General features: G+C 40.2%; 2 protein-coding genes and 1 long non-coding RNA gene across 3 annotated transcripts in view; 2 read left to right on the top strand and 1 right to left on the bottom strand.

The window, feature by feature from the left end:
- Positions 1-5,499: 5,499 nt before the first annotated feature.
- LOC131877406 (uncharacterized) lies at positions 5,500-9,239 on the top strand. The gene is made up of 4 exons (XM_059223053.1): positions 5,500-5,871; positions 7,091-7,349; positions 8,483-8,709; positions 8,807-9,239. Exons 1-4 carry the CDS (start codon positions 5,543-5,545, stop codon positions 8,985-8,987), a joined length of 996 nt encoding a protein of 331 aa, XP_059079036.1. The 5' UTR covers positions 5,500-5,542; the 3' UTR covers positions 8,988-9,239.
- A 2,915-nt stretch (positions 9,240-12,154) lies between these two features.
- Positions 12,155-24,260, top strand: part of LOC131877404 (uncharacterized) — a 20,460-nt gene continuing 8,354 nt past the window's right edge. The window contains exons 1-2 of the mRNA XM_059223052.1: positions 12,155-12,703; positions 21,317-21,496. Coding sequence (XP_059079035.1) covers positions 12,598-12,703; positions 21,317-21,496 — 286 coding nt within the window. The 5' untranslated portion in view covers positions 12,155-12,597. The remainder of the gene's footprint in view (positions 12,704-21,316; positions 21,497-24,260) is intronic.
- Positions 12,677-15,279, bottom strand: LOC131877409 (uncharacterized). The gene is made up of 3 exons (XR_009372883.1): positions 14,802-15,279; positions 14,325-14,676; positions 12,677-12,818 (listed from the first exon to the last, which is right to left on the bottom strand). It is a non-coding gene; the product is annotated as an uncharacterized LOC131877409 (long non-coding RNA).

Here is a 24,260-nt window from a genome sequence, read left to right as displayed (position 1 = left end):
AAGCCAGAGTTTCACAAATCTATTTGGGGAAAACCCATGGAGCTTGAAAGATGGAAAAGTGTTCACAAACCTGGTGCAAATGTATAGATGTTGAGTTTTATGAAAGTGCAAAATAGATATTGGTTACTGAGGCGATGGCACATAAATGGGTACACACCAAAAACTGAAACCGCGCCCCAAATATTTTTATCAGCACGTTAATGAATGTAATGTGGGACTGACAGATAAAGGTGTAAACTGATTCAAATAACTAAACTGGCACATGCAAAGAGTAAAGGGGCGCACAAACTCAAAGAAACAGCAAACTAAGTTGCCCACTCATTTTGTTCCGGGTGAAGTTGCATCATGTGAAGGGCTGCTCAAATTTCCCAATAGAATGTTGCAGAGAATGAAAACAAATACAGACGAAAATACGAAACGATCTCTTTTTTCAGTTACAGAATAATCATCAAAGATAGTAAATGAGAAAAAAAGAACAAATATAAAAAAGGGCACCACACACTTGTACTGCCTCAAAACGATAAACAATTAGCTAAATGATTAAATGTACTCGAAGTGTGTCCGAATGCCACATCACGACAGAGCAAAATGCTCTGAGGTAATATGTGTTCTATTCGTAAGTAAAAACTTTATTCCCCCTCTCCGACCTTATTTCTCTGCGGGTCATTCTGGTACAACTTCCAACAACAATATGTCATATTCTCTGAAATGTGGACGAGATGGCCACTATATTCATATTTATTCCTTGATCCATTGTGCTTTACTAAATACTTGTCCAAACCACGAAATTATTTTCCAGCTGTTATCACCCTTAGATAAGGAACAAGATTGATATGTTTTAAAACTCGTTTCTCGAGAAAATTTCATTTCCTGTTGCAGGGAGGTACATTTAAAAAGATTTTGCTCAAATGCCAAGACTTCTACATAGTTGCGACTTTCATGGTTAAAACAGCACAAGGACTAACTTTAAAAAAAATGCATTATTAAAAGTAGCTCTCATTACACATTGGGATCCAAGGCAAGGTTCTCAATTGAAAAAGAAGCTTCATTCATGACAGGAAGCAAATTGTTAAGGTCGAGGGATCCCTTAGTGACATACATGATGTCAAGTCAGGTGTTCCCCAGGGATCAATATTAGGGCCCCTCATATTAAAAATATTCGTTGCCCCACTTCAAAAGCTTAGTATTACTGCCGGTCTCTCTTCTTATGTTGTCGATACAAAGTTAGTTACTTACTTTATTTATTTAGTTATTACTGAGAGTAATATGGCCCTGAACGGAATGAAATTCCGCTCAATGACGTTTGGGCCAACTCCTCCGATGCCTCCACTCGTAGATAATGGAGTTAAAGATATTGAGCAGGTTTCATTTATGAAAGATCTAGGTGTACTCCTCCAAGATAATGGAAAGTTCAATGAGCATATCCAGTTGAAAGTAGGCAAACCCTTGTGTGGTTAGATGTATCAGACATTTAAGTCCAGAGATAATGTCACGATGCTAACTCTGTACAAGTCGATTGTTCAGCCACATCTTGAATATGCTTCATCCATTTGGGCTCCAATGATGTCAGCAGGTTTGCAAAAGGTCGAGCAAGTCCAAAGATGTTTCACTAGGAACATCACAGGAATGAGAGAGCTCTCGTATTGGGAGAGGCTAAAACAGTTGGGACTGTACAGTGTTCAGAGAAGGTGCGAGAGATATCTGGTACTATACGTCTTCAAAAGCATCCCTGAGCTTTGTCCCAACCTAGGATTTAGGGTCAATTCTAGTGGCCGTAGAGGCTTAATGTGCGTTTTGAGAGCACCTTCAAGCCTTCGAGAATCCAGACTAGTTCGAACAATGAAGTCCACATCTCTTCTTTCTCGAGCTCCTTCATTGTTTGATGTGCTTCCCTCTAATATTCGTAGGCAATACGTAGGCCTTGTTGATCCGGTAACATCTTTCAAGTCAGATTTGGACAAATTTTTAGATAGCATTCAAGATCAATCCTACATTCAAGGACTAGCTCGGTCTGCCAACTCAAACTCGTTGGTGGACCAAATATCATATAAAGTCTGAAAGGTAATAAATAGACGAATTATAATCTTTCATTTTAATAGTACTGGGGATTACATTCCCTGTAGCGGTTAGAAAAGCCCGTGAAAAACCAAACAAAAAAAAAATCAAAACAGTTTTTGGCATGGCACTGGATTCTATGGAACTCGCTGCAAGATTCCCTGTCCTTCATCTTATCCTGTTAAATGCATTCAAGTTAAGCACCGTGCAGCAAGTGCCAAAGGCCCTCAGCCTCGGAGGAGCTGCGCCGAAATTTATTACACAATTGTGATAAATTTAACAGTTTAAAATTTCATCCACCTCTTTTGTCTAACCCCTTATCCATTTTTTCTTTTTGCAAGCATAACACCACCTGTCAAGAGCTTGCTTCAGCTTTATCTTTCAATGAAGAACTTGTATTTCCAACAATGTTAAATGCTCCATCTTGAAAAAAAGTAGACGAATTATAACCTTTCACTTCAATAGTACTGGAGATTACATTCCCTGTAGCGATTAGAAAAGCACGTGGAAAACCAAACCAAACCATATGAATACACTGAAAACCTAGTAGAAGATAGTATTTTTGAAAACGTCATTAATAGATATTGTGAGTATTCTTAGTTACGTTTCAATTGAAGTTTCATGAAATCCATCGAGTAGACGCCGCTGAGGTATTACCCTTTAAGTGTCGTGTTTTGCATCATATTTGACCTCAAAATGCTTCGGTTATACCTTATTGAAATTGCCAAGAAATATAGTAAGTTTTTTAATGTTGTAAATTTAAAGAAAAATGTTTCTCCTTTCTGAAGCATGTAGAAAAAGTTAATAATAGTTTATGATATCGCTACAAAATTCCTTGAAATAAACAACTTACAACCACGATGTCATAATTGTCAACGAGTTCAATTAATTTTTATCTTGAAGTTTGAGAAATTTTATTAACATTTGATGAAAAAAAAATGTATGTGTACAGTAGTAAATGCAAAAAGTGACAAATTTGAAAATTAAACAGTCTGCTGTGTATTTGTAATTTCAACTATATGATTGGCTAATGTAGCTTTCCATGTTTAAGAAAAACTGATCGGAAATTTATATCCAGAAAAGGTTTTAATTACCAACATTAACTAATTTTAGGCTTTAAAGCAAGGTTTACGAAAATGAAAGAATATCATTTATTTTCGTGCTATCAAAGAAGCACATCATTTGTCCTTGGCACTTACTTAAGGTATTGATAGGTCATTTTTCGAACTATCATATTGCAAAATGCAACTTTCAAATTGTAATAATTAACCATCTATTATATAAATATTGATTTATTTGCAATTATCTATTACACATGACACATTTTGACGCACAGATTTTCAAATCATTTTTATATACTTGTACATAGTCGTTTATCACACAAAACCTTTTGCTTCTAACCATTTTCTGCTCGTTTTTTTATGCTCTGGACAAACCCAGCGTTTTTTATAAAGATGTTTGGTAAGGCATTTTCCTTAAAAATCTATCCTTTTTTTATTTTATTTTAAATCAATTTTCTTTGCATTTTCAGATACAAACGTGGTAGTAGCATGATGGCAAGAGGTCATAAAATGGCTAATAGCTTCAAAACATTTCTGAGGAAAATATGATGATTGATGAGCACCAATGGTGCCATTTCGATTAGGAAGTAAATAGTACAAACATCTCATAAACAGTTCATATGAATTTTGAAAGTAAATTTCAGGCAAAAATGGCATTAAAATTTCAAAATCGGACCCGTAAAATATTCACAAATGATTTATAATTTTGAATCAGAGCGAAACAAAATGCATGTAGTTTTAACTATAATTAACTGTAGTATGGGATACAATCAGAGCCGCAAGGCTACTCAAAGTGCAATGAGTAGAGTAGTTGTCATCGTACTGGTTTAGAATTTCGTATAAAACGTGTTTTTATTCTGGATTAGAGCCAACGCAGTACCCTTACTTTGCATCTCGCTACACATTCCCTCCTGATGAAAGACCTCACACCGAGCAACAAGCCCCATAATCATTACCAAGACTAGAGGGCTAGTCCTCTAACCAAAACGAACCTCTCTCTACATCTCATCAGGCCTCGTCCACAGAAGATCACCACGTGTTTTTATAAGGGATTCGAGCTAACGCAGTAGCTTTGATGAGCATCGCACTACAAATCATAATTGAAAAAAATTATGAGCAAATTGATAAAATTTGTCCTCGTGCTAACCCAAATCATTCGAAGGGAAAGAACGGTTGTAGTAACGCAGGTTGGTTGATCGTAAAAATGGCGGTGTAGTATGTCCTAAATTGCCGTCCGTCAGTTCTATAAGAATCATTGAATTGTTTAGAAAATTAGCACCAAAGCTTCAAAATTTCCAGAAGCAAAGCTGGTTACAAAATGAGCTCATTAACTTGGCTCGAACCGTAAATAATGGCTTCCCTCGTATAACTAAGAAATCGGGCAATCTTAATTTTCAATTTTGCCAAAAAAAATGAGATCAAGTGGCTTTTTCCAGATTTCTTGTACCATTGAGCTTCGATAACAAGCAAGCAAGTAACTAATGTTCTGTCACAGGTAGGCCAAGGACTTGCGGGTTCTTGGGACTGGATTTCCCTCAAGGGACTGGATCAGCTCAATCCTATTACTGAATCAATACTAATGTAATTCAAAGATAGAGTGAAGAAAGAGTTGGCTTCCTGTGAAGATTAAGTGACACCAGTATGAAAGAGTAGGTGCAAAGCAATTACAATTGAACGAATCTAAATGAACTAACTCGCACACCTAAGTCCTAAACAGATAAAGTTTCTCCATTGTATAAAAAAGAAGTAAAACATACCATTCGTACTAAAATCGTTAATGAATATATAACTTGATTTAATGACTCTGAGAGGACGTTGAGAGTACATAAAAAACCGTCAGATATTTAGGAATTAAAAGACTTCGAACTTCAATATTGCTTCAAAGCATTGAAGTAATAACCAAAGTAAATAACTATTATTAGCGTATAGCAACCAGATTTTTGCAGGCTCTTTGGTTATTTTTACCGAAATGAACGAAGTGACAACGTTCTTAACCAATTCTGATTCAAAAAAAGTCCTTCACAACCTTCGAGGGACGAAACTTCTTCCTACGCCCTTCGGACGGGACGTGTGGGACATGTGCGACGTCATTGCTCATAATGAAAAGAACAAACAAATATTAGATGGAAGAAGAATGGAAAATGGAGCGACAAATAGGAGGAGAAGTGGACTTTGAGCCACAAGCCGTTAGGATCAACCGACTTCTTGCGTATTCCCTAAATAAACCGTTTTCGACAAAGTCTGTAGTCATACTCGGATCATGATAAACCTCTCAAATCAAGCAGGCATCAATGATTTGCATTGTGGGTCGATAATTTAGCTTGTAAACAAAAAAGTGAGCTCAATCCTAACGACGGTTATTGGTAACGCCAAGGTCTTTTTGTCTCGAGGGAGGGAGAGGCTTCGGCCGATAAGAAAAAAGTGCCATGCCACCTTCGGAGTTTAAGAAAGCAACACATGTTGTTTCCAGAATGGCTCTGGCATCTCCCTCAAATTCAAGGTCCCCCCATGGACCGAAATTCTTTGTCCGTCTCCAGGAAAGCTTGGCCCAATCACTGAAGGAGATTGAGGATGCCAAACCCTCGTCCATCAAACGGGATCTTATGAGGTTAGACTTGTATCGCAATGTGTTTCAAGAGCTCGCGAGTCAACTCAAGACCTATGGAACTTTCTTGGACCGCATCCGGTTGGAGTACGAGAGGCGTTTGCAATATTTGGAAAAGCGCTTGGCTTGTGCTGAATCCGACAGAACCAGGTGAGCTCACGACTCGAAAGTGTGGTTGGGTGGGTGGTTAGGTTCCCTCCAGAGGTGGTCATACTGAATCAAAAAGGAACTTCATTAATCGTAAAAACGTTCCTTTTGTCCAAAGGTAAAGAAAGTAATCATAAATCATTTACCGCTAATTTGGCCGAAGAGCATGAAATAATGCGGCAAAGTGACATTTGACTAGGAGTCAAGAAAACATTTTTTTTTCCAATCCTTTTTTTTCTCAAATGTTGCTATTTTTCAGCATGTTCATATTCTAATTTTTTTCATGAAATTTCAAAGTTGTATAGGTTATGCTGCAAGCCTACTTGAATGCAAAATTCCCAGCTAGCCATTGGTGATTTTGTAAATTATTTTGATATTGACATTAACAAAGCAAAGCCACCTAAAAAGTAAGTGCAATGCATGATTTTAGATAAAAAGGGACCAGTGATGAGTAGAAACAATGCTTGTAGGAAAACCAAACAAAATACATTATTCTCAACAAGGAGAAAACTATAGCTTGTAACATGTCTTTGACTTGAATCGTCAGAAAAAAAAATATTTACATTAAAGCATTGACCTGTTAATAAAGGTTCTTCTATCATCGATTACAAAAAATGGACATTTTAATGAATGGCTTTAGCAACCACCAATAAAGAGTTAGCCCATTAATCGCCTAGCATTANAGAAAACATTTTTTTTCCAATCCTTTTTTTTCTCAAATGTTGCTATTTTTCAGCATGTTCATATTCTAATTTTTTTTCATAACATTTCAAAGTTGTATAGGTTATGCTGCAAGCCTACTTGCATGCAAAATTCCCAGCTAGCCATTAGTGATTTTGTAAATTATTTTGATATTGACATTAATAAAGCAAAGCCACCTAAAAAGTAAGTGCAATGCATGATTTTAGATAAAAAGGAACCAGTGATGAGTAGAAACAATGCTTGTAGGAAAACCAAACAAAATACGTTATTCTCAACAAGGAGAAAACTATAGCTTGTAACATGTCTTTGACTTGAATCGTCAGAAGAAAAAAAATATTTGCATTAAAGCATTGACCTGTTAATAATCAATTACAAAAATTGGACATTTTAATGAATGGCTTTAGCAACCACCAATAAAGAGTTAGCCCATTAATCGCCTAGCATTATTGTCGCTAATTAACGATTCAGCGACCAGCATTGGTGGATAGCCTCATGGTTTTTAGTCTGAGTGATCTTACAGACTCCAGAACGACTTCAAGGAACTGCAAACCAGTCTTCTGGAGCAAGTTGACCCCATGAGTGCGGGAAGAGTGGGATTTATCGAATCAGGTGGAAAAGAGGATTCTGGGCACTCCAAGGCTTTGGAAGCAATGCGTCAACGGGCTCGGTACGCCCATGCGCTCACCAAATTGGAAAGAATGGAAAAGGAGAAGCATGAACTCCTGGAATCGTTGGCTAAGATCGAGGCCGTTAAAATGGAATTAGATCAGAAACTCGAGGTAGGTTGGTCCTGGCCTCAGTTAAAGCTATGAATTCAAACTTGACAAATTTTCTTCAGATCCCTTTGATCTGTCAGTCTCAGTCAAAGTATATTTCCACCAGAATTTCAGCAGGCCAAGCTATTTCGTAGATTAAGTAGGCATTTAATTGTGTTATCTTACTTGGTATTTTGAACAAACTGAGCTTGCCAAACCGGCTTCATGGGGATCGAATCCAGGTCTCGCCTAAACAACTCTAGAGGACTAAGCGGCATCATCAAACTCCAATTTCAGAGATTCCAAATACAATAACATCAATATTATAATATTTGTGTCCTAATGACATCCAAAAATATCGCAATATAAAAATAAAAAAATGCACGTAAAAAATGCTTGCCTTTTGGCCGAAATGAGTTTCTTTAAAGTTTAAAAAGATGCGAAAAAGTTGAGTCTCTGCTGGAGCATAGTGTTTTTGCTTAAGACGTTTTTGTTGGCAAAATGGTTTTAGCTTTTGGTTGGGCTTGATCCAAGGCAGATAGAAAAGAGAAAAAACGACTAGAAAGTGGGAAAACGGGAAATTTGGGCATATAAAGTTAAGAAGACTCTTTTCTTCAGTTTGAACTTTTTTTCCAGGTCTTATAAGTAGTGACCTAAGTCACATAATGCCCGAGAGAGATATTGCGTTCATGGCATGTTACGAGTAGTTTATATAGCGATCTACAGTGCCGCTTTCCCCTTGCGTTTGGAATGTCTGACTTGGCAAATTAGGGTGCTATGGAACTTGATTTTTATATTGCTTGAAATAACTACGAAACCTTCTTTTACCATCATAGGGGAAGTCCATAAACGGGCCCTTTAGTATTTTGCTTACTGTGCATGACATTTCAGCTCTTACCCATTGCCGACAGTTTTTCTTCGATATCATTTGAAATAGCCGTTATCATCAACTCATGGTCAATTATCGTTGTAGTTTTGCATTCAATAGTTTTATGATTATCTTTGAAAAAGAGAAACATTAGCAAAGATCGGAAAGACGACAGCATAGCAAAAAAATAACAACTTGTCAATATCAAAACTGAAACTTTATTTTCGTATATTACAATAAGTGTTATGTTAACATTAACTACACTAAACTTACATTCTAACTACTCTAGAATGAGCAAGCAGCGAAGACTCTGATGTTCCACGAATATGCCGAGCTTCAAACGGAGCTCTCCTGGTACAAAGAGGCACAGAAGAATCAAGAGGATCCTGGTGTTCTTCGACTAGCTCTGAATCAATCCAGGAAAGATTTGTCCAAAGTCCAAGGCCTCTTAAATGACTACACTTTCGGCTTCGACTCGATCATTCCTCAATCCCAATACGACACCCTAATGAAAAAGTAGGTCCGCAAGAAGTGACCTTCCTATCTTGTCTTCTACAGTATAACACACCACCATACAATCCTCGCTTTCTCTTTTTGTCCCTTATTGTTTTAGATACGAGAATTTGGCCCTCGAATTTGACCGACTCGATGCCAAAGCGAAATACTTGTCCAAAGAAAATGGGGATCTCGTGTCCTACTTGCGGGAAATGTCTGTGGAACTTGAGAAACTGCGCACTGATGGGAAGCACTCCAATGCGGAGGACCAAATTCACATCCAAGGTCATGATTTCTAGTGCACCACTCGGAATGATATCATAGTCAATTAAACCCACAATACGAGCATTCATCAACTTTGGAAACGTTTATTACCATTTTCATCCTGGTGGTTGGAGATATCAAACGTGCATTATGCTCGAGCATAGTTCAAATTTATGGGGTAATTTGTTGACCTCAAATCCTGATAGTCCATGACTTGTCAGGGTTCTCAGATTTGTAGTCGGGGAACCATAAATTGAAGTTCAGGCTCGACCTTAGAGCATTGTTCACTCATTGAAATTTTTGTATAATCTTTTTAGTTGTAAAGATACATGCCTTTGTACAGGTTCAATATTAGCTTCGTCCGTGCTAAAATTTAAAGACCATACATTTTTGTACTCTTGATTTGATGACATGAATTACCGCGAATTCTTGCATCTGACCCGAAATTAGGTTCAAGTTATTTTTGAGTGCAACGTACTCGGTTTTTTTAACTTCTTCAAATGCCAAGTGGATATGGGGTGGAATTCGTATTCAGGTTTGAGATAGAAAATCAGGTGAAAATCTCATCTGCATGAGCCTCGAATTATGTGAGCACATAAAAATGATTTAACGGGGCAATCTGCCCTCAAATTCAATTATGCTCAAGATAAATGTCTAGCTAGCGTTAGTGATTGTCTCCCCTTTGGCCATTGCCATTTCCATTTCCATACCCTGTCTATCTACAATTTAGCCTTGTGTGCCCGGCATAAAAAAAGTTCAGCATAAGCAAATCCTTTGCTGGACATCATTATGGGATTGCCAACAATTTTATGACCCATTTCGTGGTATTATCGCCGGAGACAAGCACGAGCATTGAACAGTTATTTACTTGAGGATCCCAAACATTGTAACTCATTTCCCGAGCCAAGCCATCAACATCAACAGTGGTTTTCAGTTGGGTTCAAATTGATTCTATTGTTATTGTGCATGGAGATTTGCCACAAAAAACTGACTAGACTTGGAAACAAGCTCTCAACCATAAAATTTTGAATGGATTAAGATTCAAGAAGTACTGAGGTCAAAACCGCGATCATTGCCTATATCAGTCCCCAAATCCAGAGGTGGCCAATATCAATGCATAAAGCACACAAAGCAAGATATGGCGAAACGTGTGCTAAAAGACGAAAAGAATATGGAGCAGATTTGCGTCCTTCATCCACTCCCTTTTTGGAGTCTAGCCCAACCACTATTATCTTAATTTCATGGCTCAACCAATGGTTGGTTCATCTCGTGTAGCAGTGTATTGTACTTGCACATTTTATGACGAAGCCAATTTGCCAATTCGCTCCTCTCCCCTCGAGTTATTTAGGCACCCTTAATTCCTATTCTTGCCGTTTTGTTGCTACTTCGCGCTAGTCTAGTAAGTAATAAATCGACTGTCTTTGTCACCAATTTCTGAGGGTTCATTACTTGTGTCTCATCCTCCTACAAGAATGTGTAGAGAGAAGTGGTAAGTGTGCTCTTGTGTTCATTTGCTCATTTCATGAGCTCCCAAGAGAGGGACAAGGGGCGAAAGAAATTGGTGAAATTTCCCTTCGTGGCTCAATGCCCCTCGCAATACTCAAATGTGGACAAGGGACTGGTTGGCAAGGGAGTGAGTGCTCTATTTAAACAACTTTGGTTATGAAGGGTTGCTTAATTAAAATTGAAATAGCTTACGGACTTTAGCTTATGGAGTTTGCTGCATTATTTATTTATATAAAAATATTACAGCCCCTTCTGATGAAAGGTTACAGTTGTCTAATGGCGGCAATCTCTCGGAAATACAGCTTTTTAGGGACATGGCACCTATTTTCCCTCCTTCAAACGGGGGATTGCTCTTGATATTTTACTCCTGTATGCAGCGAATGGTGCCTTTTCAGATTCAGAGATCATTGCTAATTTCAAAGAATTTACGTTTTCAAAATAAACACAAATAACCATAATATGGTCGCAGAGGGCGTTTTATCCCGGGGTTTTTGTCCTGCCATCTAACAATCACACTGAGAGTTACAAAACGTAGCTGCTCCGATTCCAAAAATGTCGGCTAAGCAAGGGCATGCTTGAAGGCAAACAAGCCCAACAAAGACAATACTCTTGCTTTCTTCCTCTTCTCTTGGCTAACTTGCTCTGTGGTCTCTATGCCTAACCATGACCTCCGTGGCCTATCTCAGTACATGCGTATAAGAAAAAGCCAATTACTTTTTTAAATGCATCATTGTTGCAGATCTATTGGTGAAACAAGTGGAAACTTATGTTAGCTTAAGTTTTCCTTGACCATGTTAAATCAAAATGATTACCAATTTCGCCCAAACAAATCTTGCCTTTTAAACAAGTCATTTTTGAAGATACATGTAGTAGGTTTTCAAAAGGTTCGCATATTCTTGTGATATTGGTGAAACTAACTTTAAAATCTCATTTTAGCTAGATCTTTAAGCACCTTATACTTTGTAGTTCGTCAAGAATAGCTAATCCTATAAGATCCGGAAAAAATCGAAATGTAATGTTTTTTTTTTTGTCCTGGATATAAAACCTAGACCTCAATATCGTCCGAATTTGTTGATGCCTCGACAATGAACAATGCAGTCTTCAGAGTGAATGTTATCAGATTTGGTTTTGTTCAATGCAATTCATGGTAAAATTGGCTTGACCTTGCCCGACTCTTTTCACTTACTTCAAGAGTGCCCAGAATTCAAAATTGTTTTCTTCAATCTCAATGTTAGAATGATATGATGGATAAGGCCTTATTATTCTAGGTTTAGTCAGTAGATAGAAATGTTGTTGCTAAACTTTTAATCTTTATCCCTAGCATAAAACGAGCCTGAAACAGTCTTCACCGGAAGATATTTCGACATTATCTTTGATACATTACCCCTTCTATTGTCTACAACACTAAATGCGCCTTGAAAAAGAGTTGATTCAGTACGAAACGAAGGTTGAAAATTATATAAATCTACTAGGCGCTTGTGACTCTTTTATCTAACCATTTGATTTAGGTTTAATCGGGCCAATTTCCCTCGCACTAGCCTCTCTCGCCTGGTCTTAACTCCTCAACCGGTATTTGGCAGCGCGTTCGGCCGTTCAAAAGCGCTTTCCGGGAAGTTTCACCGAGGACCAAGCGCCGATAATTTCAAGACAACAATTTCATCTTCTTTTCTGTTCCCAATACGACGCATCCATCTTGCCTCGTGGAGGCTTCAGTTCATCTTTGAGCCAGAAAGACCGAGGTGTGATACAACTGTGCTAGGCATATAAGCTCCCTTTAGCAATCGTGAGGAACAAATGCACTGAATTGGAGAGTGCTTCCCCATTTTCAAAATTACCTTCCTAACTTTTATGTGACGAGGTATGAGAATGGCCTAGTGACGAGTGTGGGACTGCGACGGTTACTTTGGGGACCTCTTTCAAAGGAATGGAGTAAACTGGATGAAAGTCAGGAGCTTTTTAATCTACAAGATACGTACGCACATCATCTTCTTTATTGTATTATCTCGTAAATGACCACCATATTTTTGTCGGTGAAGTGTGTTGGTGCTTGAAGATTCTCATCAACGAGACTTTTCCGATCGACGGAAGACCCAATAAAAGGCTGGACCCTCGTGGTCGGAAGTGAGTGCGAGTTTAGGGATGATGGTTTTCGATCCTGAGAAATGTGCTCTCTGGTGGCCAAGGGACCTTGGCATAGTCCTGACGATCCTCTGCATGCTCCACGGAATGGCTTTAAGCCACAAAGGTAAGGGAAATGGCTTCAAATCCCTGCCAAGTGAGGAAGTGAGTGAGGATTTCTCACTGACTTATTGCTTCCTGATGCAGAAGTTTCATTTTTGCTCGTTCTCTCCATCCATCGTCTGGGCGAGAAAAAAGATACTGAATCACAGATTCTATCCAATCCCCAAATTTGAATGTGTGGTTTTTTTCTCTCAGTCCTTCTCTCCATTCAGCGTGGTAGACACTTTTCTGCTTATCATCCCGTGTATGGACGAGTTTCCAAGAATGATTTATGTCATCCTGGCACTCGTTTTGGAATGCCAAACTTGTAATGGCAATGAATTCAGACATATTATGCTCATATTGACTAATTTGCATGACAAATGTTATCTATCACGGCTCTTGAAGTCTTCTTTATGAATGACATTTGGCATGCGTGCCACTCTCCCTCGTTCTCCAAGCTTGAATTGACATAAAGCAATCACCAAGGTAAACTTGGGTTTGACATGAGGATTCCAAAACTGTCTAGCAAGGTAAATCAATTCCACATGATTGTTGCCTCTTGTCAAAGTGAGTGTATGCTGTCTGTAAACTAGTCTACAGAACCTATCAACCAGCGAAATAACCTCTAAAATTGTACAAAGAGCCCTTCAACTTCAACTTCTCTTTGTGTTCTATATTTAGTTAAGACGAAAAATTAGAGGGAGGATCGATGTTCAAAAAAGACAGAAATCACACCAATGACACCAATTTCGGCTCATAATTCCAAACATCAATGTGGTTTCTCCATTGGATAAGACTCCCATGACTATTTCATGCGGTTAGAAAATACTGTATGCTCGATTAGTACTTTCTAACCTGTTCGGTTTTTTTTCTTGAGGTAGGGTGGAGTTGAGTAACATTTATTTTGTAATTTGAACAAAATGGCCTTACTCATAATATTTCTACTAATAAAAGAAACAGTTTTAAAGCACCAGCGTACTTAACTCTGACAATCATTCTCATGTTTCATCTTCGTTAATGGAACCTACATAAACCCAAATAGCCTCTTTACCTTGTGACTCTTTGTTATTAAGGTGTCTTATATTCAATCCAATGTTGCTCTCGTCTTGTTCATTTAATATGCCTCGACGACATTTGACAAATTGGTCATACTTTTTGCCTTCAAAATTTCAAAAAACTGGAAGGTTTCAGATCAGATATGTTTTCAGGAATCGACTGGTTTTCCCGTCGTTGTCATCTATAATCCTTCACCCAAGAATAGGCCCCTGGTCACCCATATGGGATACCAAATGTATACATACATACGAAATGATATATCCAATGGGAGTGTACGTGCTTATCTTGTAATAAAGATACCATAATGAAGTTTAGCTTTTGTCACACACATACCACCTTACACATCTCGTTTAATCACCATCTCTTTAGAGAATCTCGACGGTAGAAGACACTGTCATTTCTGACACGATCCCGAATGAGATCATCATCTCCTCGCTTCTCGTAATCAATGCGTCTGTCAATTACGAACTGAATTTTACTCCACAGTTAATAGCGAGACTAATTTTTGGAACCCCTCTCTTTACTGTTTCCCCGCTCTCTTCCTCTCTCTCTCTCTCTCACACAGTATACAAATACAGGGTACTTACAGAGCAACTCCTTGTAGACTTCTTCGCTTTTGAACTGTTTGTTGTAGTGGCAACAGTTCGCGTTCCCTCGGTCGTATTTGATCTGTTCTCCTCCGGACAACTTGTTGTTTGACATGTTGAGCCACAGAATTGGGAAAATGAACGAGACGAAACGCAACTTCGGCCGTGTCAAGCCCACAACAACGGGCCTATTCGTGACTCAATTGACAGCGACATGACGACGAAGACGTCTTGGATTCACTTTAAATGGAAGCTGAGATCGAAGTTTGTCTTTGAATCAGGACGGATTCATAAACAGACTATCCCTGGTGGTCGTCAGATTTTCCTATCGATGACAGATGGACACGAAGACCTTGATAGGTGAACGATACGAGTAATTAGAAAGGCGTTGAAAAGTTGATGGTGTTATCAAGGCCAAAGTACATGCACATTACTACGATATACCAATGGAATTTGATCACGCCAAACTTGACTTACTTGTTGAGAGGGCTGCCGTGTTGTGCGAGTTTCCCCCATTCCTCCAAACACTCCATGATGAACAACCCCTCCTTCCTCACCGAAAAATGAAGGTCGTATGTATGTAGTGTACGGATATATTAGAGGTCATAAATGGAGCTTCATGACAGCCGAAGCCCTCCCTCTTTCTTGAAGGTAAAAATCAAGGCTGGTTTTCGAGGTTGGAAGACACTGCACGAACCCACTCGGACAGGGAAATGTCTTTTTCAACTAGCAGAGCTCGTGTAAAACTCCAATTAACGGGTCATCCCTCCATCCATACTCTGTGTTAATTCTCTTGGGTTTCCATTGAAGCTCCACCTTTCTAGTACCATACATCTCGTCACCTTAAGGTACAAATCCGACGAAACTCAACATTTCATGTGACACTCTGGAAAAAAAAGAATCATTGAAAGCTTAAGATAACAAAATGAGCCTCAGAATGCATTCCGCGACCTTGACGACCAACATTTTGAGACCAATTCATTCTCCAGTGCCCGAATATGCGTGCGATTGCTAGAGACAACGGGACAAGTTCGTTCCTTCCTTCGTTTGTTCTTTCGTTCTGAGACACATTCCTTGTTTGTGTATAATTATCTCGTCAAGAGCAATGTAAAACTCCCTTTTCACAACTTTTGTTCCCTTCCCTCAACGACAATGAGACAAGATATGCTCAAGTAATTATCTGTTTGTTAACGAAGTTGAACTCAATATCCTGGTTAAAACGAGCGTGGATCTCGAGGAGAGTCCCAGAAATATGAGGAGCTCCCTATTTTGAAGGCTGGAGAGCGTGTACACTGTATTTACTCTAGGAAAGTGTCAAGTGGGTCTTGTATCTGTCGATCCAATGGGCCGATGGGATTCGGTTCACTGAATGATGTGGGTAGCGTGGGATATTTTTGCAGGGTCCGTCACTCACAATGAGTAAAAGTGGGTCAGAGGCCCTCTATGACGATAAAAGGGTCAAATTACTCTTCCATGAAGATCCTGTTGGAGTGCAGAATAGTTGCGACTCGTTACCAGAATTCTAGGTAGGCTTATACAAACGTAGCTCAGTGCGTATACTCCTCACATACAATGAATCCATTCATTGTTATGGACAGGGCGAACAAGGATGATGGAGACCCATCTAGTTTGGCACCCAAGTCTCACCAGCCCTCTTGGAAGTGAAATTGAATTGAGTGTCAAGATTTGGGTCATATTTCACGTGTCATGGTTCGGTGATTGCTTCTCATCTTCTCGTTTTGAGTGATGCTCGTCATTGTGTGCAAGCCCTCCCAAATAATAGTTCAAAAATCGTCGAGTCAAAAGGAATTTTCTCGTAGAATAAAGATAATGAACATACCGTAGCATAATACTGCTTTGAACAACAGCCATCCGGCTCATATCCTGTTGTTGACATTTGGAACGGGCACCAAAAACTTGAATTGGGAGCCCTGCCCTTTGGGTATCAAACAAAGCTCTAAAACAAATGCACACACCTTGACTTTTGACTTTGTGACTTTGAAAGGATAGTCTCGAGGAAATTGCTCTGTTCTTCTTCTCGTCCAAGCAATTTCACTCTCGTTCAGGCTCAGAAATTGGCAAGTTTGAGTGTTTGTAAAAGTGATACGAAAAGAGACTCCCTTCAAAACGGGGAAGTTGTCAGGGTTGCCGATGCATTACTCGTTCGATGAGACGCAAAAAGGCATCATCATTAAGCCGAGATGAGCTGGAATTCAAGGTGAAGATGTCACTCCAGCCAAGTGTGAAGTAGTCCGTGGAGAATTCTGAGTAGGTCTCATGGGGAGATATTCATGAGAATTGTGCCTTTTTCAGCTCAAGAGATGAGGCCATTAGGACTTATCTGGATTCTCATCCAACTACTGCGCCCCATGGAGAACCAACTACTTTGGCCTGAAATTAGAGTCTTAACCAAAGCATTATCTTTATTTGCCGAAAATATTTGAAGACATCACAGGCTTTTCCGTAAGCTATGCTTTTAGTTTTAATGACTCACATTTCGGGGTTTTAGTCAATCTGGACTCTTTTTTACCCCGTAATGCGGTGGTTCTTTTTGGGTCGAGCTCCCTGACCATTGCAGGACCATTTCAATGTTCCCCTTGAGAGGCATTACTAGGATATCAATGATATATTGAAAGTAGAAAGGGGGGAAAACCACATGAATGGGCCTCGCAAATAGTTGTTCTTTAGAGTTTTTACCATCAGGCTTAAAGTGGTGGCATATAACTGGAAACGGAACACCTTGAGGAAGTCTGAGGAAGATTTAATTTTATCACTTAAGGCCTGATTCAGGATGGAGTGTTTGAGAATGAAAAGCTCTACTTACACAAATAACAACATGCAAGCCCACCTTCAGCGAAAGGAAGAAGGTTGTTGGACTCTTAACTGCTTCGTAAGAACTAATACTGCAAGGTACATGTTCAGGGTTCAGGGCATGAGCAGGTGTCTTTTTTGTGGGCACGGGCACAAACTGGGATTGTTTTTGCCTTTCCCGGAGTAAATGGCACCCAAGGTGTTTGTTTCTGGCCTTTTGTTTCAGAATATATTTGTTGGGGGAAACGCTTGGGCAAACAAACTTCTGACAAACCCATTAGAAACGAGTTAGGATGAGCCCAACACTCGAGGATGTGCATGTTGGTCCATGTACAAAACCCTGCAGACTGTACGTACACAATGTACATACAGTATGCAGTAGACTGTTCTGTTCACAAGACGCCTAGGGGCCACCACAAATCGCACAACCACTTAAGGACGCCTGAAGGGGCCTTAAATAATGCATCCCCAAGGTCTGAAATAACGCTTCAATTAAGCATTCTTTCAAGTAACGTCTAAATACCTCTTGGGCCTGGAAAAACCACAAGTTTCGTACTTGGGAAACACCATCTTCCCTGTGATTTATGATTGAGTTGATCTAGATGGTTGCTGTCCTTGTCCTGGTGCTTGCTTGTTTAAGCAATAACAGACAAACAATTGGTCCTTTTCTTGTCCTTCGAATCTGCACAAGGGGACCAACTCTGCATTAGGGAAATTGCTGAGGCAGGGCCCGGTAAACAATATTCATTTGTCCATATCCGTTCTTGTTGACATACTTGAAAAGCGCTGGGATCGTTCGGAGGAAAAGTAATCGCGAAAAAAGGAAGTCAGAGAACGTTTGGCTTTCCAGGAAAAGCTTTCATCATGCCGGCTTTTATAAGGCCATTGATTTTTATGGTAATGTGAGGAAATCATTTGAGACTGATGGTGGCCCATCCTTGTTACCCCGCTCTCTCTCGCGTTTTTTGGCACACTTTCATGAGCCTAATTAGGGATGGCTGTTGTTACGGGTATTACTCTCACCTCACGCAACTCTTCCGGTCTCTGGAATCCGAAGGTCAAACGTTAATGGTTTTTTCTCGGGTGAAAGCCTTTCATGAATGGTAAGTGAGAGATGATGACGGATGATCCAGTTTAGAGTGAGGGATCGAATCCAGGTCAAAATGGAACATGCAACACTAATCTCTTTTTGCAGCCGTGTTTAGCCGACAAACCTTTGGAATGTGAGTCGACCTTTCGTCAGAAAGGCTGGTCGACATTCACGCTTTGAGTCAAGCAAATCCTACAGACCGTCTCCAAAAGTATAAGAACATCCAAGCCTGACTGCATAATTCTCACATTGATCATATTATTCATGCCAACTCGGTTTCAGTGAAAAAAAACCAGTCAAATTATGCACGAATACTGAGTTTACAACGGAAAAATATTGGGAGCAAAAAGCACTACGCTGAATCTTACTCACACTCCATTTGAACTAGGTTTGAAGAATATAAGAGAATGTTGGACAGATTTCAGATACTGCCGGCATAATGGTACTACTCAAGTCTTTGAACGGTTAGCTCATCCCATTTCTGAGACCATTAATTATAAACTATTGGAACTGTTCCAATATTTGCCCTTCCAACTGGCACTCTTCCCTGTGAGACGAATGGCTTTTATAAATAGGCCCAATATTTGGCTGGGCCCCAAGGACAACAGTAGTTTACCCAAATCAGGACTTCCTCCCAGCCCAATTCTGTTTTCGTAACTCATGCCACGAATTTAGGTTCAGGAGTCTCAAATCTCTTTACCCTCACTCCGGATTTGCTTTACTTTTTCCCTTTTAACCTTCAAGGCTGGCTAAAATGGTCGAGCAGGAGACCTTAAAATTTGTGGTGCCACACTTTTTTGCTCCTGTATCGGAGTCAATGGCGAGATAGATCTATCTCTTGGTTCCAATACACAATAAAGCACTTTTACTGTCAATACATGGAAGTTCCAAGCCCAGGTTGCCAAAAACACACAAGTCATGATATTCATTCAAGTTCCTAAAGTGAGCGCTGTTGGTACAATGTTGTAGCTGAACGCTATAGTCAAAGGGGTTTGGGTGATACAAAGGCTATACTATTACACGCATAGCGCTTTACGTTGTTTAAGTTATACCATGAATCTTCGTGAGGTAGAATCATGCTGACCATGATTGTCCTGGTCTGTCGGTGGAGCCCTTGGGAGGCTCTCCGTGGACTCCTTCGAGGGCATCGCGCCTTCAAAGGCTGTCAACCCTCGTTGACCAAACTGGCTATTTTTTTGACAAGAAGGCTCTACTTTTTGTTACGCTTTGCGTCAGGAGGGACACATGAGGACAACTCCGCGGAGGACAACTTTCTTGTAAGGCTGGTTGATCTTCAAGGGTCTTTGGAAATGGCCTTTTAGAAATTAGACCATGGCCAAAGGAGGTCCCAATGAAAAATGAACAAACTTGGATTGATTTGGGACAAAGTGGTATCCCTCTAGAATTAAATAGCATCCCCATGTTCACAAGACTCCATCCACATGAGAGATGCGTCTCTTGTGGTATGTGGTATTCTTCTGGAAGGTTGCGAAGCCTCAAATGATCGTTGCTTCTACGTACTCGTCTGAGAGTCTCCTTCGCTTTGTTGTTACTAGTAGTAGTAGCAGTAGGAGTAGTAGTAGTGGGTAGGGAAGCGATGTTCCAATTGTAACGACTACCCAAAAGAGTACTAACATCGGGAATGGAGTACAATGGATGTTTTGTTGTACGGACTGACAATCAAAGCAACGCATAACATACCCCAAGGGAGAAATGCCAACAAAGTTGCTCAAAAATCTGTTTCGAATATCATTCAACATGATCCGCATAGGGCGTATTAAGAACATATCACTTCAATTCAAAATCAGTGCGGTATTCCTAAACCGATAAACTTGGTGTTCGGTGCGATAATCGATAAATCAAAAATACAAAACTGATCGTCACCCAGACTAAAGTCAGAGCTAAAATAAAATCCATTGTACGTATAGTATATGGAGCTCTGAAATTGAAATACACACACTGAATGTATCATGTAGAACTATCTGTGGTGGTCACTTTGGCAGGTTTTCAAGGACTCCAAAGACCAACTCAGCTCAATAATATCTGGCCTCGGTGACTCATTTTGCGGTGAATGGGGAGTCTAAAACAGTAGCAACAAAACAGACCACCCTTCAAGCACACTTGTGGCCGGATCAAATGTCCATGTTCTACCGAGTTCATATTCCATTTGCACCCAAGAACAATCCCATTTTTTCCACTTTTCCGATGCAGAGGCAAGAACTCTTTAGCAAGGGTTGCACTTCTAAGGGCCGAACATGTCACGATGATCCAAAAGTTGATCAGTTATCTGTCCAATCAAAAGCTCCACCTCTTTCCCAAGCTCAAAACTTTCGTGATCTTCAATCTGCATCCGAGTAACTGCAACGCAAACTCCTTTCTTTGCGGGCTTTAATTGAATTCAAACTTGCTCGATCCTCGATCCGCAATCGAATAGAACGAACAAGAGATGAGGAGAGAATTGCTGGCTGAACTCCGAACGATGACTGGCTTACCAGCTCATGGCTAGCCACTTGGCCAGCTCATAGAGTTAGACTTTTTTGTTCTGACAATAAAAACAATGGCCCCCTAATGGGCTATGCTAATGTCTGCACAGTTTCTTCCTCGATTTCTTTTTACAATGCGAACGCTTCTTCAACTTGTCTTGAGCAACTCCCTAATTTGAATTGAGCATCATGTTTAACATCCTAAGTCTGGAGGTGACACCCACCAGATTACTTGAACAACCAATGGAAGCTTACGTATCGAGCCCATACAGATACACGAGCTCGATTGTACGCTTTTTGGAAGATCAAACTTTGTCATTTCTTCGAGATTTATACTTTGAGTCAGTTATTCTACGACTTAGTTTAAGTCAGGCTATACACTTCCATTCCCCCTATTTTGATCGAGCTTGAAACTTGAGAGAAAAGTACACTTACTTGTCAACGTGAATCGTTTTATTACCTTACACTTGGCTCTAATGATCTTAGGAAGAGGATTAATGACACCTCAACCCGATCAATCGATGGCAATCATATACTCTTTCCTGATTTCCAAGTTGTGTTCGATCTCCCAGCCATGCCAAGTAAAAATGTATGCCTTCTTATTTTAGGCTTGTCGAGTGATTTGGCGACGTCGTCTTCCTCCCACATAAGTCATCTTCCACATCATCATCATTATAATCATGCTCATCATCTTCATCACAAGCACCACAGGCATCATTTCATATCCCGAAGACATATTCAGCATCCAAGCAATAATGATCGACATCAGGAACGTTGCGACAAAAATGGTAAGAAATTCGCACTTTTCATCCACCGCTCTTGTCATTCTGCATCTATCATTGGATAGAAGGATAAAAAAAAAAGATTTTGGCACTTCACCTCAACACGCCCTGAAGGAAGGAATGGCAAGCTCAAACATGTCCACATTCCTTTACCTTGGTTCTTTATAAGCGTTGGTGGGAACAACAACCAAATTACACTTTAAGCCATGTTGTTGTTGTTGTTGATGTTCCTGGGGTCTAAACACCACCACAATCTGGACGCGCGAAAACAAGGCTGCTTAATCCGTTTTATCTAATCCTCACGCCCATCTCGTTCGTTCTTATGGGAAGAAAAGGAAGCAGAGAAGAAGAGGGGAAGGAGGGCGGGAGAAAGGGAGGAGAAAAGATGGGTCAAGTGATGTTTGCTGAGAAGTGCAGACAAAGCGGGTCTATAATGCTCGGATTCAGGAATGTTATCACTGATGCTTTCAGAGATCCCTCTCGCTATTCATCTCAGCCCCTATCTGGTGATGTGATCGGTCAAAATTTCCTCTCGGAGATCCTCAATACTGTAATGCGCAAGTGCAACATTGTTGTACGTTGGCTCTTTGTACTTACTTGGTCAGACCCAGAGGCTTTTCCAGAACCGCTTTGTCCATTCAGAAATCAGAAGCATAACTGAAGTTGAAGGATAGCAGAGAAGCATCGATAACATCGAGAGCAAACATCACTGGCTTGATGTTTAAATTCGCACTCAGTCAGTTAGCATGGATGGCCAATAGTAATATGTGGAAGATTGAATGATGGATGAAATGGATAAATCGTAATGGGATTAGCAAACCAACACCATCCAAGCTCGTAATGGATGATCGTCCATTTATGCAGATGGAATGCATTTGTTTCCCAGAGAAGGAGGAAGAATACAACCCACTCCTCGCGTGGTTTTGAGACACATTATAGGAAAGGTCTGTCCAAGTAAGCCATTTAATGGTGATCTTCTTCCACCTTTCCCCAAAAATGCTATCTTTCTAGTAATGGATTAATAATTTCTTCATAAAAAGGAACGGTTAACTTCAAAGAAGCATTAACGATCAAGAGACGAAAAGCTCCTCGACGCTCTTAAGATATAGAGTGTCTGCCACAAACAGAAAGGCAAACAATGGCTAGCAGGCAGGCAGGCAAAAAATGGCTAGCAGGCAGGCAGGCAAAAACATCACATCGGGTTAAGAAACCGACATGATGATCGGGGTTCGGGGTACAAAGGGAAGACCAGCCACAAAGAATACCAACTGCCAATCAGAGCAAGCCAATTGCTTGTTGCATTGATGGATGGATGGATTCTGACGCGAAAACATTGGAGTCTTAGAAACCCACAATTGACCAAGTCTGAGTATGTAAAGGCTGAAAATTGGTTTGAAAGCCAGCTCATTAGCATACAGAGCCCTCACCTCCATTTGTCATGTCTGTTTCATCTTCTTGTTCTTTTACTCTCATCTCAAGACTTACGACTTTACCAAGAGACCACCAAGAACGAACGTGGGGTGAGATTCTGGGAAGAGTGTGCTGATGGTTTATGAGTGCTTGAGCTTTTTCACCGATCCTATTGCCATTGACATGTGTCCACCAATCTACAAAAAACTGTCCCCATTCCAGACAACAAGGAAACCATTCATCTCCCAGAGATTCTTGGAGGCTCACGGCAGTAAAAAGACGTGTACTGTAAGCGTATATAGCATAGGTGCCATCTCGTTTCATCATCCCTTTCGTTGACCACTAGAGGTCGCCGGTCTGGTTGGAACTACGCGATTGTCGAGAGTGTAGAGAAAACTTGTCTTCGGGCTAGTGTTGTCACATTGGAATGGATCATTTGACTCGAGGGAATTCAAGCTCTAGTCCGTTCAATTGCTGCAGCTCAGGCAGGTTATGGGCCAATGAATTGAGGCCAAGAGTTGAAAGACACCGACAACAATTGAACCAATTCAGATCGCAATCACTCTTACCAAAAATCTATTGGAACCCTTACGGAAACTGTTTACAATCTCCTCTAGCATCTTGACGCTCTGATGGTAGATAATAAAGCGTTGTCCCTCTAGAAATCAACTAATTGCCGCTCCGTTGTACAATAAAGACCATGAAAAAATGAAGCTTGGATTGCCAAATCCCCGAAGGTGTGAGGACTCAGCCATGAAAACAACTTAAGGATGCCAATGTGTGCCAAAGTCGTTGTTGCGCCTTTGGAAGTTAAAGACGAAATTCGATCAAAATGCCACTTGGGCGAGGAATCACCACAGGAGGGACCATTTTCATATCAACGTGTTGTCCAATCATTATCATTGTCATCAGAGCGGGACCCTCACAGCACATTCCGAGAAAAGCCGACCATCTTTGTGATACTATGCCATTCCACACACATCATCAATGAGCCTCTCCATTTGGGTCGTCCAAGGGCAAAACTAACATCAGCCACAGTTACAAATTGAGCTATCACAGTAGAGGTAAACAGTCCGGAGAGGTCTTTTGTAACTACATCGGAGCCCCAATAATTTGGTTTGCTTTAAAATATGGGTCTTGTAAGACCAAATTCGAATAATCTGTGCCTTAGGTCTCTTAGTAGCGAATATTAAAATCCGGCTCAATTGGCTTATAAGGTTGAACCTTTACAGTTAGAACGATCTCAATGTTTTGAAATAACTATTACCAACGCGACTCATACTGTCTCAATAACAACGAACTTGGATCACAACCGAGCATAAATTTAGAGCCCGAGCACAAATTTCAAATAGTCTATGAT

The sequence above is a fragment of the Tigriopus californicus genome, chromosome 3 (assembly GCF_007210705.1).
Source record: "Tigriopus californicus strain San Diego chromosome 3, Tcal_SD_v2.1, whole genome shotgun sequence".
NCBI classification, from domain to species: Eukaryota; Metazoa; Arthropoda; class Copepoda; order Harpacticoida; family Harpacticidae; genus Tigriopus; species Tigriopus californicus.
The sequence above is the reverse complement of the archived record's forward strand: the minus strand, read 5'-3'. Positions and strand labels throughout refer to the sequence as shown.